Source organism: Alligator mississippiensis, chromosome 2, assembly GCF_030867095.1.
Source record: "Alligator mississippiensis isolate rAllMis1 chromosome 2, rAllMis1, whole genome shotgun sequence".
Classification (NCBI taxonomy): Eukaryota; Metazoa; Chordata; order Crocodylia; family Alligatoridae; genus Alligator; species Alligator mississippiensis.
In genome coordinates, this window is record NC_081825.1 from 201,123,888 (window position 1) to 201,143,591 (window position 19,704).

The 19,704-nt window shown below is 40.9% G+C and overlaps 1 protein-coding gene across 2 annotated transcripts in view; it reads left to right on the top strand.

The window, feature by feature from the left end:
• MICAL2 (microtubule associated monooxygenase, calponin and LIM domain containing 2) overlaps positions 1 to 19,450 on the top strand; it is a 218,849-nt gene extending 199,399 nt beyond the window's left edge. For both annotated transcript variants that reach the window (XM_059722688.1, XM_019476858.2), the window contains 4 exons: positions 2,621 to 2,714; positions 10,003 to 10,102; positions 12,141 to 12,214; positions 15,842 to 19,450. In XM_059722688.1, coding sequence (XP_059578671.1) covers positions 2,621 to 2,714; positions 10,003 to 10,102; positions 12,141 to 12,214; positions 15,842 to 16,026 — 453 coding nt within the window. In that variant the 3' untranslated portion in view covers positions 16,027 to 19,450. The remainder of the gene's footprint in view (positions 1 to 2,620; positions 2,715 to 10,002; positions 10,103 to 12,140; positions 12,215 to 15,841) is intronic.
• Positions 19,451 to 19,704: the final 254 nt, after the last annotated feature.

The window sequence follows — 19,704 nt, forward strand, 5'->3', positions numbered from 1 at the left end:
AGGACACGGAAACTAGCTAGAGCAGCAGGACATATGTAGTTAGGCCTTGTATATTTGTTTATAGTTAATAAAAATGCTTTTTTTGGAAACCAACCATGTGGCTGCTTCATCTTGTACAAGGCAAGGAAGACACAACAGTTGATGGTAAGGACTGGATCTAAGTCCAGGAGTACAGTGGAATGGAGAGTAAAATTAGAACTAAAAGAAAATGAGTTTCTGCAACCACTGGGACTGCAAATAAACTGCTTATTTACAAAGGGGAAAAAAAATTTCCTGTACAATTTGTACAAAGACTGCTAAGGTACTTGTCTTCAGACAAAGCAGAAAGAAGTTTGGGTGCCTATACACAAGTGCAGAGCCTGCTCCGATGTGCTGGAATTCCAGAGCTTCAGACCAGACTCGACTGATTGAATCTGCTGGAGCGTGGCAATTACCATGCTCCAGCAGTCTCCCGTGACTAATGTATTAGTGTCCCCATGCTTCAAAACGGTGGTGGGGGTCCTTTAACTACAGCTTGTTCAACAAGCTTTAGATAAAGTGCCCCTGCTGCCATCTTGAAGCACAGGGACACGGATACCCGAGCTGCTACGGGCGCTTTAATTAGAGCGGCTCTCAGAGGTGCTCTAATTAAAGTGCCCCCCACCCCAACTCCCAGAGCACATGTATAAATGTCCCTAGATTCTGCCCAGGCAGGCAGTTGTGCCATTGAACCTTCCCATGGAGGAGGCTTGTGCAACATTCATGCATCATTTTGTGAATACATTTCTCCATGAGTTGATCTCAGTTGTGTCCAAATTGAATGTGCCAAAATCATCATAGATACCCAAAATAGCAGTAAATTAACTAATTCAGGTACCATTAGCCAGGGCTATCACTTAAAATTCTGGTGCTCTCAGCAGTGCACATGGGGGAAGAGCAGGCAAGAGCAATTACCTCCTCTCACAGGGGCAGCTGGTGGCACAGGATCCCTGGGGGCTGCCGTTCTGGTGCCCTCCTCTGAATAAATGCCCCTTTCACCCACCCCCAGTTATGCTATTGCTAGTAGCAACCTAACTGCAGCAGCAAGAAACTTAGTGCAGACTGTGAAACCCTCTTGAGAAACAGGGTATATTAACCCAGCATGGTGCTCCATGCTGTTGTGGCTAGGTTGTTCCTAGCACATGAGCTAGATAAGTCCGTGCTAACTGGGGCATCTCCATATTCCAGTGATTGCAGGGCAGACAGGGTAGATTGCAGGGTAGACACGTCACAAGTCACACTAGTCTGGTATAGCATTGGCAGGCCAGATTTTTAAAAGTGCTCACAGCCGGGCTAAGATTTTCTGAAGAGTTCAGCTCCTGTTTTGGCACCTGAATGAATCTCTCAGTGGGGACTTGTAGGTACTAAGTCCTTATTTTAAAAATCTCACCTTACATTTTATGTGAAGCAAAAGAAGCATCAAGGCTACTTTTGCCTGTCAAACCTCTGTCTCTCTCTCTGAAGTGGCAGTGGTCTCTCACCATGTGTTTGTATTGTTCTCTGGACAGCAGATGCCTTATCTTGATTGAGGCCTATAAGTGCTACAGTTATACAAACAGGGGAAAATGTTTTCCAGAGATGGAATTGAAGCCTTTGATATTTTTAAAGAGATGTCACCCACGGAAAGACTTGGTGCACCTTTAAATAAGAAAACATAATTTAACATAGTTTTTTCCTACATTTTGTTTCCATTTTGGGAAACATTAGCCAGGGGTGGGCAATTATTTTGGGCAGAGGGACACTTACTGAGTTTCGGCAAGCCATCGAGGGCCACATGACAGGCAGCCCAGGGCAGATTAATATTAATTTTCTAAATTTTTTAGGGGCCTTGTGGGCCAGATAGAATGGCCTGGTGAGCTGCATCTGGCCCCCGGGCTGCATTTTGCCCACCCCTGCATTAGACTAACAAATGGCAAAATAGGCGCCTCCACAAAAGAAAAGCTGTATCCATAATATAGTTTTTTTTTCTCATAGCAATAGTTTTTACTTGAGATATTAAAATGATCTTAATGTAAAGAAACACTACAGTTTAATACCCCTCCTTTTGATTTACTGCTCTGTGTTCATATAAAGATGCACCAAGTGGCACCTACATATGATAGTGGCAGGAGAAAACATGATTTGGGGGGACTGAGAGCCATTGCAGGGCTGGCACGTGCTGGTGCTGTGCAGTGACAGAGGAGCCTGTGGAGGGGGTACTGGGCATGGTGCTGCAGTGGTAAGGTGTGGCGGTGGCACCAAGCGGTGCTGGGCCCTGCGGGACGGCAGCGCCATGGTGCTGCTGCTGTTGCCAGCTGCTGCAAAATTAGTTTGGGGGGGGCTAAGCTCCATTAGCCCCGGCCTTCTGCCACCTATGCCTACACACCTAACTCCCTATGGAGTTTTGAAAATCTCCCTCATCTAAAAATTTCTGAATTTTTAGATACTTTTAAGTATCTGGCCTTGAGTGATTTCCCAAATATCATAAAAGTGGTCTGTGGCACACCTGGGAACTGACTCCAGGTATGCCACATTCCAGCCAAATGCCTGGAGCACTGGGCAGTCCTTCTCCCTGTTATTAAACTGTGTTTTAATCTATTATGTCTTTTATATACTTTTGCAGGCTATCCAGCGCCAACTAGAGGAGTTGGAGGAGAGGCAGACAGCTCTAGAGACAAGGGGTGTTAAACTGGAGAGGCAGCTGCGGGGAGAATCAGGTGAAGGGGATGGAGGCTGTGTGAATCTTCTAAGCCGCTCCAGAAATGGAGCAGACATCACAACTGGATTAAAAAAAGGGCTGTAGTAAAAATATTAAAATTAAAATTTTCACTAAAACAATAAGTAGAGAAAAAAATTACCATTTCCTTCCTCATTTCTCAAGAACCTTTTCATTAACAGGCAACAAGTGTTGTGGATTTGTAACTATCAGCACTTGAACCTGAAGTGACTTTTTTCCTCATTCTTTAAAATACGATCCTGACTCTATAGAATTGGTGATGTTTCTAGGTCCATTAACTCAGTTACCAGACCAGGAGCCTATGCCTGGCAACACAGCTTCTGAGTGTGAAATGTCAATAATATGATGCCATGATTACAGTCAGTGACTAAACCATGGAAATAACAGACAAGCAGTGAGAGAAGGCACAGAGGAGCAAGGAGACCTCTGAACTTCAAACTGCTTTGTCTTTATGGGTATGAGACAAATGGGTTTCTCCTGCGCTTCTAGCCGATGGTTAGATTTTGATTACCTATGACTCAGCTGTGCAAAGTGCAGGAGGGTATAAGCTCCCCCCTCCACAGCTGCATTAGGACTGTTCATTTTACACTTCCATGATGCATGGGTGTAACAGGGTTCATCTCCAGGGATGGCTATGATGCCCCTGGAGCCCCCTTAGCCCTCATCTACTTCACTCTCTTTGGGCACTCACCCCTCCATTGGCCTGCCGTTCTTTGGTGTATTTATGTTTTAAATAAAGTGAGGCTGTCCCTGGGCTTCTCAAGCTTGAGCTCATGCTTTTGAGCTCAGGTGTCTTCACTCTCCACCTTAATTGCTAATTACATGGCTCTGACCACCCCTTACATCATGCCCAGGCCCCACAGATGTCACCGTTCATTATTGAGCTATCTCTCTCTGCTCATTCCCGGGCACATCCTTGGGTCTCTGACCCAGATCTGTCCTCTCCTGAGGCACTGGGCCCCTGACCCTGACTCTGCCCTTCTCTGGTCTGTGGATCCCTGACCATCCCAATTTCCAGCAGTGGCTCCTCCTTGATCTCTGGTCCTTCCGGGGCCCAGGTCCTGGTCCTAGGCCAGTTGAGACTTCCAGGCTCCCTGGTCATGCTTGCCCCTCCTGGGCTGTAAGTTGCTGACTCTGCCACTTGCCTCTTGTGGTCTATGGGTCCTTGACCCATCTTGCTCTCATGACCCTTTGGCTGTGGCCCTGGTCTTCAGCCTTTGGCCCCTATCTTCTGATTGGCTCTCCTTGGCTCTGCTCTTAGGCCAGCTGAGACCACCTTACCTCCCCTTGTCTCAATCCCCAGACTACCAGCCTGCTTTTCCCCCAGCTTAGGTGTTTGCCAGGAGCTTGGCTGCATTCCTGCATTTCAGTTCTTCATATCTCAGCTGCCAGTGCCACCCCAACTCAGGCTCTGGGCTTAAGCTCTGAAGCCTCCTTTTGGGTCACATGACCCCCGATTGCCTCCTGCAGCACTTACAGACTGCTTCATCTGCAATCTGCCTTCTCTTAAAGTAGCAGGAGCACCAAGCCTCTTGCTACAATGGGTCAGGCAGGAGCTATATAGATTTAACTGATCTCCCTGAGCATGCCTGATATACTTTCTTTCTCTTCAGCTCCATGAGGAGTTAGACGGAGGGGGAGAGAAAAATGGATGATGGAGATTTGGTGGAGCCAGACCTTTCCCTACCCCACAGGGCTAGACAGGTGCCAGGAGGGGAGCAGAAGTACGTGAAAGAAAAAGGAAACAGAACTTATCTCCCTGTCAACCAGGGGGGAATAGGAGAGAAGTTGCCCACAGATGCTCTAGTGACCACAGCAGCTATATTCCACTTCTAACTTAGGGTAGAATACAACGATCCTATTTAGCCTTCCCTTTTTTTTTTCCAATGAAATATGAACAGAAAGGCTGCCCTCATACAGATCTCCTGCCAGATGAGATTAACTTTTGATTCCAAAAGATACTTTAGACATAAGGAATTTATGAGAGCCAGCAGTCCCATAGCAGAGGCGCTCCTTTTTTTTTTCCTTGTTAAAAATCAAAACTCAGAAGTCAGTAGTGTGATTTTTGTGCCCTGTCAGATAATACAGTATAACCCCATAAATCCAGATACCAAAAACCCAGAAAAATGGAAAATCCATCACTTTTTAAAACAATACTCCATTGGGGTGTAGCAGCAGCAGAAGGGGCAGCTTGCACGTGGCAGCTGCCACTGCCATCCACCATGCTGCGCCCCTGCTTCATGTGTGGATGCTGCTCCGGGACCAGCCGCTGCTCCAGTTTCACAAATCTGGAATTTATACATTTCCAGCAGGTGCTTGGTCCCAAGCATGCTGGATTCACGAGGTTACACTATACAACACTGAAAACCTGGGAAATTGTTGTGTTGACACTTGATACCATATTCATAGCTATGTGGCATGGCCAAGTTTTAGATTTGTAGGTACATGCTTTTTGTGTTGTATTGTATTAAAAGATAAGAAACTCATCATACTTGCAGCAGAAACATGTTGGGCTCAATCCGGAATACCTCAGAAAGTAATTATGGTCTCCTTAGGTCATAAGTGTTAAAAGGTAATGCTTTATTAAAATATGCCCACTTCCTTGTCTTTTAGAAAGCACAGTTTCCCCACAGGTATTTTAAGGGTTTTATGTATTAGTTACAGAAATCAGCAAAGAAACTTGGGTCTTCTTTTTATATCTTCAAAAAGTATGGAGGAACAAAACTCTTCTAACTATAGGTAAGTAAGGATAAATACTGAATACCGAGATGGATCACCCAGATCCACCTCTTGTTTTCATTATTTTGATAATCACATTTCCTAAAGAAGGGTCATCTACTAGGAGATTGATGTGCCTCATTCGCTTTTTCATCCTTAGTAATTTAATTCCCATCATTAAGGTTAGAGTACTATTTTTTCTCCCTGTTGATTTTCATGTGGGTGACCAGCTACAGGAGAAGGCAGATAGAGAAACGCAGGAAAAGGAAAATGTGCTTGAATAACTCTTATCACACTAAATTTCAAGCCTAGAGTCTCTAAACTAGCCCTGAAAACATTAACACTTTGCAGCTTTGTAATAACATTTGTGTAATAATGCAAGAATAGGTCAGTTAATATTCCGTTCAACCTTTTAAAAATAATGGGCAATATTGTTTAATGAATGACCAGGGCTTATTAGGTTAAGTTGTATTTAAGTAGGTCTGTGCTTATGTAATTCAAGTGATTTAATAGGTATTATTAGAGTAATTAGAAAATGATCACAGTTCAGCAATAATATTGAGCTGGAAAGGTTGTGAATAACCAAATTTAGAGGCAGGGCTGCAAACACTTGTCTTCAGTGACATTTACGCAACTCTCTTCTAATAATTATGTAAGCATGGAATGAAAGGCTCTTTTGTTAGTGGGAGTTATTCATTAGCTACTGAACTGAATAAAAAGAGAACATGCGTGGGTGTGAAACAACTGCCATGTAGACTGATGAACAAAATGAGGCCTTGATGATCTCGTAATTGTAGTGGCAACAGTTCATGGGTTTGAAAAAGTAAGAAATAATCTCAATCCTATGATTTTTTTCTTGGTGCTTTTCCCTTCCATTAGCTTTATCCTGTGCTAAATACCAAATAGTGAATCATTAGTGTACTATAGTTTTGTTTTTCATTGATATTTGTGTGGGTTTACAAGGATCTGTTGCCTACAAGAAAAATCGGTAGCACAGATTTCGATCTACATTTTCAACAGGAATTAGCATAACTCACCAGTTGAGGAAACAAATGTAAAGGTTGGTAGTAAAGAAAAAAGCTCTGTGTTGAGTGAGCATAATTCATCTCTCCATATTTCAAGATATGTGTGAATAACTGCAGGTCTTTCAGAAGGTTTTGTTTTTATATCTAGTGTAACTGGTTAGAATTGCCTTTGGAAAGAAAATTATTTAAAACTTTAAACAATGTCAAAATAGCAATCATGTGAAGGTGTATGGGTAAACAGGAGGCTGAAAGCTATACTTTGGTCTGTAGAACTATTTTAACATAAATTATGGGGCAGAAAGTGGAGAATTTGAGAAGCATCAAAATAAATGTTGTTTTGAATAGACCACCTTAAAATTTTAATTCTATATATGATGGTATTTGAATTGTTAGTGGGGTCTCTGATGAAAGGGATTTGGATAACATTTAACAAAAAGGTAATATGTTCAATAAGCAAACACGGGGACTGGCATCCAATCGATCATAAAAAGCTACCTGTCTCATTATGGTGATATGAAGAATGTTTAATTTATTTGTGTTGCCCTTGAAAGATGTCATACATCCTGCATGAGCTAAGTAACTGTTAGCATAATTATTAATGATAGGTCAATAGAGAAGTCTGGATAATAAATGCATTGTAGTCTTTAGGACACTAGAGGGCACTCTATAGAACAAAGAAAGAAAACAACATGACGTTACTACAACTGGATTAGGTGTTTTTATATGGAATAAACAAGGCATTTTTTGCAAAATGCACCGCTGTTTGCTTCAGTCAAAAACAATGCCTTTTAGCAGAGGCAGGAACTGATGTTTCGTACGGTAAGCAGGAAAGGTTAAAACGCTGTATTTTTCCATATGTTTTCCATTTTTTAACAAACAAAGATTGAGGTGGGGGACTGACAGAGTCTGAGTCACTGCACATATACAGCACAGACTAATGCCTGCAATAACAGATTGTTTCTGTGGACAGTTAGATGAATAAAACATTGGTTGTAAGAACAGAGTAGGGCAGGGATGTTGCAGGTGCTGATTTCTGGCTGCATTAAATCCATAGGTAACTGCTACAGACAGGCAGTTAACCGAGACACTTCAGACAGGCAGGCACTTAAACAATTTCTTTGAGCTTGTTGTAGAAATTCTGCCAAAACTTTTCTACATCACAATTTGCTATTTGTTTAAGTGAAACATGCCGTGGGAATGTGCTGATTTTCCCAATGTTTTGATGGGCTCCAGCAGGGTCTGAAGGACTTCTTCCTGTTGTTCTAGCAGCTTGCCCACCTGGCTTCTTGGTAGTTCCAAAAGGAACAAAATCAGATTTCAGAGTCACAAAACTGTCCATCAACCAGTACAACCTTTCTCTGTAGACCTTTCTCTTCCCCATGTACCTTCTACTTCAGTTATGGACAACTTGGGCTTTAAGGGAGATGAGCGAATTTTATACATGCCCAGAGGAAAAAATGGATGTAAACAATGAGCATAATTTCCTTCACATTCAATAAGAGTCTTTGCTGAAGAACTGCTTTAGATGAGGTCATTAATGTACATGTAGTACAGGCTGTGCTCCAGTGAATTCCAAGCCCGGCTTTGATATCAGGTTGAGAGCCAATATTGGGCATAGCTACAGTAGTAGAGTGGTAGAAGAGACTCATTTCCAGAAACAGTAGCAGTTTTGCCTTGCTGAGAGAGCATAGAGCATATATATAATAGTCATTTGGTGTGTCTAGGAGACAAGACCTGAAGGGCTGCAGTGTACCTATGCTCCTCTCCCTGGAACTTTAGTATATTTTCACGTCTGCAAGTCAAGATTTAATGTTTTTATCTCCGATGCAGCTATTCCTGTGCAGCTCTTCCTAACACTATCACGTGCTCTGTCTTCCTCTTTAGTTGTCTAGCTTTATTTTTTTATCTTAGTTTGTTTTCTATTTCTTGTCATTCTTTCTCTCACCTTCTAAACAACTATAACTACGTCCCTGAACAGGTTGTCATCGTTCAGACCTGAACTGGAGACCACTTCATATAAAATCATGAGCCTCAATCACTTGGATTCAACCCATTAGCTTAAAAGCAAAGTGGTCTCATAAACCTGCATACATGGTCCAGTCTCTAGGAAGAAGAAGCCATGCTTTATTAGCCTACAGTTTTTTTGGAAGGCACAACTGCATTCTTTTGTCCGCCTAGTTCAGTTCATTACCTATCCTCTTTCTCCATTTTCCAGTTCTTCTCTTGTCTTACTGCACTGATATGATAGCAATCAAACTGAAGGTCTGAGTACCAGTCTCTGCATTGGAAGCTGCTGCTGCTACTGCACTTCTGGACAGCTCTTGTTTTTAGGCCTCTGAGTTGGTTCAGCATGATGTGGTTGTCACTTCTGCTTCTAGCTAAACAACTGAGAAATTTTCCCATACATAAGATAGTGTAGGAGATGTCGCAGCCTTATGGCTGATGAAGTCATTGCTGCGTAGGCTTTCAAGACAGCAATAGCACTGTGTGGGCAATTGTTGAGCAGCTGTCGAGAGACCAGATGTCATGAAATTCTTCTACAGCACTGACAGATTTCTGCCATTCATAGATAGAACTTCCTGGACATTGGGATTGTCCCTTAAACCTGGGACAACTTTGGAGTAAATTAAGGTATTTGTATCCAACCTGTTACTATTATGCTCTGTTGTCAGAGTATGTGGAGAAGGTCATGGCAGATTAGGCATGGCAGAAGTTTAGGGGAGAGATTCCCCATCGCCTCAGCAGCTTTTCATTTAAGAATGGGGGTCATGCTACAGAACATTTAGATGCTGTAGGGTAGATGGGCTTTATTGATGGTTACTGAAGGAAAGACACACAAAAAAAGGGTTAGACAGGGGGAAAAAAAGATATGTATAGAACAAGAAGTGTCTCAAACCTTTTGAAAGCCACTTGTGTTAAGATATGTTCTTGGCAGGGCTGTCTGGAGGTAAGCAGGTGATAAAATACCAAGCAGTTTGTTTATGAGTGGGGTTCATTTAATGGCCAGATTTTCAAAGAAAGGTGCAAGCAACATGAACAAAGCAATTTTTTGGCACTGAAGCATCCATTTTAGAAGCATAAATGTAGGAGGCTTAAGTACTGTGGTCAGATATCCACCTAGAATGAATTATTCAGGCACTGGAGCCTCCCAAAAAGGAAATAAACTTATTGATGACAGAACTAAGAGCAAATAATATCAACTACTTAAAAAGGGAATAGACAAATAAAAGAAAAGGAATAACATGAACCTCTTGGCTTCCAAAATGGAAGCAAGTGATTGTTGCCTTTTTATCTGTTTCTTTCCAGAATAATCAATATACTCTTAACCGCAGTAAACTCTTGAAAAATATAAACAGGTGTTTGATATATGGAGAAATACTGACAGAAATATCACATCACTAAGGTTCTGTATGGTATGCGTGCACCTAGTCTTACAAACAAGGGGCATTTAAAATAGCCCCAATGTGGTTTGATAATGGAGAGGAAAACCCAGTATAACATATTTACTTTTTATATCTTAAACAGATTCAGGCACACAGGATGAAACTCAGCTGTTACATGAATGGTTTGAACTAGCCCTGGAGAAGAATAAATTAATGCGTTATGAATCTGAGCTCTTGGTGCTGTAAGTAAGGACAATACAGTTTATCATTAATAATAGAAACATCGGGGGTGGGGGGAGAATGTGCTCATTTTAGATCCAGGACTCAGGATTTTTCTCCAGATGCATGCAGCCTTCATTACGGAGCTAAATTGCCACTTTGTCTTGCATAGCATATTGCCATTAGTGCATGGAGAGAGCTTACACTTCTTATCTAGCTATATCCTGGAGCTGGAAGTGTGATAAAATAAGAACACCCCAAACTACCATCTATTTTGAACACAGATTTTCAGTTGAACTCCCCAGTGGTATGGTGATTTTGATTCCATAAGGCTATTATGAAACACTGTTGCTTGTGGATGCTCTGTTCCAATGTAATGATGGACTAATGAACCCTCAAGGCCTTTATCCAATAGAAGAAAATTTGTTCTAACCTACAGTATATCAGCCTTTCCTGGGCAGCATGAGGAAATGGGAAGAAAGATTAAACACAGCTGGGAATTACTTGGGAGTAGAATAGAGAGGCAAAGTGAATGGATGTACATCAGCAAATAAGGACTGTATTAGATACCAGTATCTGGGGTTGATTAAAACTATACTGGTCATAAAACCATCAATATTCCCACTGCTGTATGTGCCATGTTTGCTTGCTGAGTCTCTCAGCTGCTCCCTACTTCCACTGCTGTGGCTGTGTAGGTGAGGGAACATTTCCTGATCTCTGGAGCCTGTGCTGATAGCAGGTGGCTGGGTGCCATTTCCAGTTCCACACTGAACAACAGGTCACACAATGCTCTGTTGGAGAAACCCTGCATCCATCTGAATCTTCCTCTGGTTACAGTTACATGTGTGCAAAGATGTGCAAGAAATTTGTTTTCCTTGGATTTTACTTTACTCATCTGGCATCTCTGCTTCCTTTCACATTGTCAAAAAATGGCAGTTTAACAAAAATTAAATCTGTATCATTTGATACAAGACACAAAATGGTGCTCTCTGGGTCTATTCATTCATATTAATTTCCTTTCCTTAGGAGTCCTCTTCACTGCAGGCAGGGCCCTCAATTCTCAGAAGTGTTCAACTTATACGTCAGGCTCAGGTTCAGGCTTTTAGGGTTTTTACACATGCTTCGCGAGCGGAGGGGGGGTGAACTTTAATTACAGCAGCTCTCGCGAGCCACTCTAATTAAAGCACCACAGTGTCTGATTTTTAAGCAACCGCATGCTTCAAAATGGTGGTAAGGGCACTTTAACTAAAGCTTGTTGGATGAACTTTAGTTAAAGCGCCCCTGCTGCCATTTTGAAGCATGGAAACACTAATTAGCACACTCAAGCAGACTTGATGTATTGAGTCGGCTCCAATGCACTGTAATTACAGTGCATTGGAGCAGCCTCCTGGCAGATCTACAGGCACACCTAGTCTGTGTAACAAAGAATCATTGCATGTGCACATTGAAATGCTCCCAGTGAATGGGGAACTTAAAAGAATATAGAATCCAAGAGGTACTGCTGCCTTGTTCTGGCATGTAATATGAGAGTGTAGGAAGAAGCAAAGATTTGAGGGTAAACCTGACTATATGGAGCAGAGACTGGGCATGCAGCATGTGTACTTATTGCTGTTACTGAATGTAGTTAATATCTTTAAGAACATGTTGCCATGCATGTTGTTGCATACTTTATATCCTCAACAAATAGTTTCATATGAATAAAGCACTCCAGAGGCAATGATGGTAATAATAAATGGTAAAAGAAGAAATATTACCTATTTTTCTTATTATTTTAGGTTAATATTAATCACAACTTCACCTGCATGTTGCTATTTTAAGGGGGAAGTTTCTCTTTTCATATGTACATATACTGCTAACTTAATCAGCTGTGGATCTAAGATGATATTAATCATTATAACAAGACAGCAACATCAACATTGAAAGTAAAATGGATTCCAGATTTTTTATTTTTTGTCAGTATTTTTATTAGGACTGTTGAACTTTCTTGTTACCTTCTGAATTCTGAAATGCGTAGGAACTCAATGTCAGCTGGTTCATCACTGCTGTTTTTAATGTGTCCAGAGCCCAAGAACTAGAACTGGAGGATCACCAAAGCAGATTGGAACAGGAACTGAGAGAGAAAATGGCCATTGATGGTAAGTTGCATAGGAAGGGTCTTACCTGCTTGGTATGCACAAGTGATGCATACCAATCCTTTTTGCCCTGTGGGCCAAATGAGTGGTGTGAGGCTGGTCCACAGGCAGGATTGGAACCTGAGCTCCAGGATCAGGCGTACATGCTGGTTCTGGACCATACCACCCCCGCCTGGCCCTGCATGCTGGGATTGGGGCCCTGGGACCCTGTGCTGCCTTCACCAGGCTCCACATGCTGAATCAGGACCACTGGGACACAAGCCAACTCCATCTGCCCTCGTGTGCTGGGATCAGGCTCCATGCAGCCTTGTGTGCTGAATCGAGAATGTAGGGCCATTGAACACAGGGCTATGTGGATCCAGGGTCTGATCTGGCCCACAGGCTGGGGGTTGAACACCCCTAATTTACTCTAGTGGTCTCTAACCATACATTTTACAACAGGTGCGACTGCAGTGATTTGGGACCATTATACCGAGTTAAAGAGATTGGGAGTTCCTGGGTCTGTGGCTTCTTTCTATCATAGATGTTAGGATCGGAAGGGACCTCAATAGATCATTGAGTCCGACCCCCTGCATAAGCAGGAAAGAATGCTGGGTCTAGATGACCCCAGCTAGATGCTCATCTAACCTCCTCTTGAAGACCCCCAGGGTAGGGGAGAGCACCACCTCCCTTGGGAGCCCGTTCCAGACCCTGGCCACTCGAACTGTGAAGAAGTTCTTCCTAATGTCCAATCTAAATCTGCTCTCTGCTAGCTTGTGGCCATTGTTTCTTGTAACCCCCGGGGGCGCCTTGGTGAATAAATACTCACCAATTCCCTTCTGTGCCCCGGTGATGAACTTATAGGTGGCCACAAGGTCACCTCTCAACCTTCTCTTGCGGAGGCTGAAAAGGTCCAGTTTCTCTAGTCTCTCCTCGTAGGGCTTGGACTGCAGGCCCTTAACCATACGAGTGGCCCTTCTCTGGACCCTCTCCAGGTTATCCGCATCCCTCTTGAATTGCGGCGCCCAGAATTGCACGCAGTACTCCAACTGCGGTCTGACCAGCGCCCGATAGAGGGGAAGTATCACCTCCTTGGACCTATTCGTCATGCATCTGCTGATGCACGATAAAGTGCCATTGGCTTTTTTGATGGCTTCGTCACACTGCCGACTCATGTTCATCTTGGAGTCCACTAGGACTCCAAGATCCCTTTCCACTTCCGTGCCACCCAGCAGGTCATTCCCTAGGCTGTAGGTGTGCTGGACATTTTTCCTCCCTAGGTGCAGCACTTTGCATTTCTCCTTGTTGAACTGCATCCTGTTGTTTTCTGCCCACTTGTCCAACCTATCCAGGTCTGCTTGCAGCTGTTCCCTGCCCTCCGGCATGTCCACTTCTCCCCATAGCTTTGTGTCATCTGCAAACTTGGGCAGAGTACATTTGACTCCCTCGTCCAAGTCACTGATGAAGACATTAAAGAGTATCGGTCCAAGGACCGAGCCCTGCGGGACCCCACTGCCCACACCCTTCCAGGTCGAAACCAACCCATCCACCACGACTCTCTGGGTGTGACCCTCCAGCCAATTTGCCACCCACCGCTATCTTGCTTGCTTGTTTGTTAGCTTCTAGAAGAGTTGAGGAACAAACTTAGAGGCCTGTGTGAATTACTGCATACGTACATATTCAGCAATACATTTCCAAGCGTTTTCTTTTAAAAAACAACTTTGTGTTGTGTGCGGGCAGTGAGCTGCTGCAGCTAACTAGTCCCTGGATATTAGAATAGCTTCTGCCACAGTTGGGCAAACTGCTTCTCCAGCTGCTTCTTGCCTCTTGATGTGCACCCCCTCAGCCCCAGGTTGTCACCTGTCTCTCACTGGGATTCCCCTACTTTAAAACTGTGTGGTAGACTGTATTTCTGAGATGTTATTTTTGAATATCTGAGCAAAATGGCTCATGTTCAGAGCCTGCACTTTTGTACCTCTGGGAGCAATGATCACTAGTTAATTTAGTGACCAAATGGCCCTTTTGAAACAAATATTATTTGTCTGGAATTTGGAAATATACTGGTATGTGAAAAACAATCAGTCTGTATGAGAGCCTGTCTCCCTTCTGGTATTAGTCTGGTAACTGCAATATATTCAGACTCCCTCTAGAGAGGCTCAACATCTCCCTTTGCTGCCTTTAACAACTGATCTCCCGGGAGTACTTTTTTTGACTGTTAAAACCTGAAAAACCAGCTGTCTCTCTTTAGGTTGGAAGTATGCCATTGTCTGGTAATTGCATCCAAGTGTGCGCTGGAAGATCAGTTATCCAGTTCCATTGTGCTGCTTTCCGGTGTGTTTTAAAACACCCCCCTGTTAGAACATTCTAATAGCCCAACACAACTATACATAACTTCACGTCACTGGCCAGATTGTATACAATATTTATAATGTATTTAAATATCACTGTTCTTAAATTATTACATGTTCCATGTCTATCATACCTTCACTGACAAGTTGAATAAAATTATATTCCTTCTGCATAAAACATCAATTTGCATCATCTTTAATTTACTTTCAACCCCCAAAGTATATAAACTTTATAAAGGTGAACCACACAAGGGCTCCATCAACCACACCTGTTTGCAGAGCAGGATTCAGCAGCTTGTTTTACCTCATCCTACACTATCTGTTGTGAAGTGGAGTGTTTGCTTCTGCTCTTTGGTACAGCAGACCAATGCATACAAGTTTGGGCAGTATCTTTTCCATTATCCACACAGATGCTCCATATTAAAGGGTAGTTCTTAGTGAATGAACAATTGGTATCATTTCTTTGAATCTTGACTTTTCTTTTTAAAAGTGGCCATCATGGCAGTTAAAAATATAATTTGCCATGATACTCATTCTTTTCCTTAATACAAAATGTGCATGAGTGAAACAATCTGAAAAATCAGGGCAGCTACACTTTCAATTATTATGTCTTCTAGTCATCTCAAAGACATAATTACAAAAGGAAGAAAAATATTATATAAGAATAACTATGTGAATACTAGGTCAGTGTGATGCATGTCAGAGTAGGTGATAATATACCTTGCTAGCCTTAAAATCTATTAAATCAGTCTCTATTGCAAATTTTGTTTCCCGCACATTGTGTTAGCAGTGATCAAAAATGGAAATTTTAACCAAAAATATATTATTGTTTTTCATTTTCCTATTTTTCAGTGAACCTGGAAAATTGAAAATGCAGGGGTTTGGAATGTATTCTCTGCCCTCGCATTCTACTCCTCTTTTCACTCCTCTTTTCTAAGTATTGTGATATACCTGTTAATGAATAACTTCAACTAATAAAAAAAAATTGTATTCTAAATGAGTAGAATAATGATGACTGAAATGTCCAAATCTTTTTATGAAAAAGATATTTTCAGTTTCTTTACAACCTCTAGATTTTTGTTTAGCTCTGTTCACCTGTTTATAAACTGAATTTAAAATCCAACTACAGTTGAACATCTTAAATTTGTTTTTATTAATGTATTCGTTGCTGTATATGGTTTTGTATTGTTGAGTTTTGGTTTATGGTTTAGGTAGCATTTGTATCTGTTGTAAACTAAATCTTTTCTCCACATCTTTAGAAAGGATGAGCCAGGTTTTACACATTTTGTTTGCCTTCTCTCAGACAGCCTGAAAGATGAGAAAGATCTGAAGGAGGAGAACGAAATTTTTATCAAGATGATGAGAGTGATTGCAGAAAGGGACAAACTCGTGTCTTCCTTAGAGCAGCAGAGATTGAAGAAAAAGGCGGAAGATCAGCACTTTGAAAGCTTTATGTTACCTAGGGAATATCCACTCAACAGGACCTAAATAATCACATACAAATGCATGGAACTTTAGCAATGTTAACCAACATGGAGTGATGTTTTTTGGCCAACATCTGGATGAAATGAAGGAATTTCATGTTAAGACTTCAGCTTGTTTGGGGAAATTTAGTATCAACAGTTTTTATACAGGCTCTTTCCTTGTATAACAGAATCTCTAGTCCTGGTGAAAAAACATGCAAAGAAGTATCTAAATCTCATTATCAACAAGAAGGGTCAGTCATCCTAGGATACAAAAATGGATTGAGTTCACCTGTCTGACAGACAGTATGCACTGTGAAAATTAAACTAGTTGTTCATTGTTGTCCTTTTTCATAGAGGTTTATTATAATTTTGAAAACAGAGTTCCCTAGAAATATAACTGCATGATTTAATACTTTTGAGAATAGAATAATTTCCAATCTATTCTTTTGCATCTCTGTTTGTATTTTAGCATGGTTGAGGCAGAATGAACAGTATGCAAAGCACAGAAGTTAGTATCACTTGTGTAAAAATGTTAGCATTAAATATATATATTTCGTGGAGAAGAGGCAGACAAGTTTCTTGGGGTAAATCTGATATCTTTTATTAGACCAACTAAAATAGTTGGAAAAATTCTTATTTGCAAGCTTTTGGGTACAAACACCCTTGTTCAGGCCGAGGGAGCATCTGCAGTTGTTACGTACTCTCCTGTATGGAGAAGAGAGTCTTTTGATTATTAGACTGTAGACATTATACATAGCTATTTTACTGTAAATGCAATGCCACTGAAATTTAATTTACTAGGTATATTTATAAGCTTGAGTACACTTTATATTTTGAACAAGGACTTAATACAATGTTAAAGCTCTTTCACTTAATACCAAAGGGATTACTAACCTTCACAAAATGCTGAAAGGTCAAAAGAGCAGTAACTGACCTGTTCTGTAACTGACCAAAGAACTCATGGAAGTATTGTGGCAGATTTTTAATGTGTACATGACACATTATGATTTTACAACTTACAATCTTGACAAAAGCAGGTACTGTATCAAAGAACTGTCAGTAACTGTAAATCAACTAGAGATCTGTCATAGAATAACATCACATAACCATGGGCACCTTTTTCTGAATGTGTATGCTGTCAGTTGATAAAATCTGTGGTTGCACATAAACCACATCTAGGCTGCTGCTAAAAATGAAAGCCCTTATATGACTTTCAGAGCTAAAGTCTTTTGAATGTATTTTTCACTTAAAACATTGAGAAAGCACGTTCACGGATTTTTGTACATGCATGAAAGACATGCACTGCTCCTGTACAGACTGTACACTGAGGCTACATTTCAGTTTATGGGGAGCAGTCTTTTAAATTTGAGACAATTCTGCAATTTAATATTGATAATAATTTTTCCTAATTGTACATATGGTGCATCACATTTTCAGACTAGAAAACATGGGGAAACCAAAGGATTGTTTTTCACTATCACTTTACCTCGTATTCTGACTGGAAGAGTTTAGTGTTCTCCTTACTCCATGAATGGTGCTTAAATGCTACTGCTGCCTATGGTTCAGCAGAGGCAAAGCTAACTCTTTGAAATGTAATTGTAAAGGCTTTAAGCTAATAAAGCTCCAGTACCTATTTCCAGCATAAAACATACACTGGATCCTGTTACAATAATTTATAATTTACTTTAGCTGTTGTATTATAAGAAATTTAAATATATCTTTTTAACAATTAAAAAAATAATTTTGTCTATGTATTAACAACATACCTCCATGGAGAAGTGAACTATGAATGCTATTGTTCTACAGTATTTATCTATTTATATTTATTTGTATATGTATCTGTTTTCAGGGAATAGTAAGTTGTAATCATGGTTTACTTCATTTGGTGTAGCCTGTCTCTGCTTTGCATGGTGGCTACTAGATTTACAACAACATACTGGTAAAGCTACGCAAAAAAAGAGCAGGAAACTTCATTATTAAGGGAAAACATTCAGAGCAAAATATAATTTAATATGTAAGCAAAATCTTATATTGTAGACATATGTGTGTCAACCTGATTCACAGGGATCTAACAAGACTCCCATTAGTGTAGTGGGAAAGGCCCAGCAAAATCCCTGTGTGTACTCATGTTCTGGTCATTATGTGCTCTACAAACTTGCTGTCTGCAAGGCATCTTCTTAAAGTGGTTCTCAAGTGAGGTTTTCCACTGATTATGAGACACACAACTCATCCTAGGCTTCAGTGATGACTGTCTGTGTTTAGTATGCTGTGGGAAACCTTCAGATGAGGAATAAACATGTTAAAGGTTGTCTCCTTTGACACCCACTGATACTTCCTGCTCCTCTAATGATTTCATGCCTAATACGAGGAGTGTCATGCAACCTAATGAAATAGTAGAATAATATATTCTGGGACATCAGCATAGCAAGAGGTGCTATAATTTCAAATATTTCAACAATATTAAAACATGTATCCCTGTCAGTGCCTTGCATGGTAGGGAAAGTCAGCACAGGAATCCAGATTTAGTTTAATCTGATTTTCCTTTGCAATTCGCTTTTATGGTTTAAAACAGCCACTCAGCCACATCAATGTTGCTCTTACATAAACAGGAAAAGGAGGGAACAGATCGCAGAAAAGAGAATGGGAATGTAAACATACGGACATCTTGTGTGAAGGGCAGCTTGCATTTCTCCTTTCCCAAACTATAATTTGCTCAGTCAAATTAATATTCAGAAATTACAAATAGGTCAGTTCTAATGTTTACACTGATCCTGGAACCTCAGTTTATAGCAAATGCCTGCTCTGCTGCTAAAAAAACAAAATATCTAGTAGGTTAGACGGTACACTGCATGTTGCTCTTCTAGTCTGAAAAGCTGGGGTTTGAAACCATTCGAATCAACAGGAGTTGAGGGCATTCAGGACCTTAACGGGGCCCAAATAAGGGATAATCAGCATTTTCCTGTGTGCTGGCTTGGTTGTAATGTGCATGATAAAAAAAAAGTCCTTTCCACAGCTCAGGTCTTTTATATCTGATTGTAAACCCTCCAATGGCAGAAGGCCTGATCCTGCCAGGTGTTGCACCTCCAAGTGAAGCGGAGCACCTTGTGGGGTGACAGCTGCAACACTCAGTTGTCTCCACATGGTGTGGAGTGAAGAAGGAGGTAGAAGAAGTGGTTACATGCACTGTTCATAAGTCAATCTGAACCGTTAGCTCAAACTTAGAAATATGTTTAAACACAAAGGCTTGTGTTCAGTTATGAATTCTCTTCACCATTATTTTGCTTTGCTTGTTAACTGACTCACTAACTTACATGGTATTTGTTGACTTTAAATCCTTGGCACTGTTATGGTTGAATAAAATGTGATGCACTGGAATGTATTACTTATGTTTAAACTGACTGCAAGTCAACAGTTCTATATTAGAAGAAATAAAATTGTTTCTCAGTCTGGAGAGTGCCTGAGTCATTTCTGTAATAACTACTTGTCTTCCTATTATCCATGGTGTAATAATCAGCATTTAGAAAACATCTTTAATGAAGTGAGGAAGAGTATTAGTGTTTCATACCATATGCTGGTAATTACAGATAGATTTAAGAACGATTCATTTAAAATTCCTATAACTTTTATACATATGTTTTATTATTAAAATTTATAAGCTAAATACAACTAAAATGGGTAGAGCAATATATGGAGTAAAGTA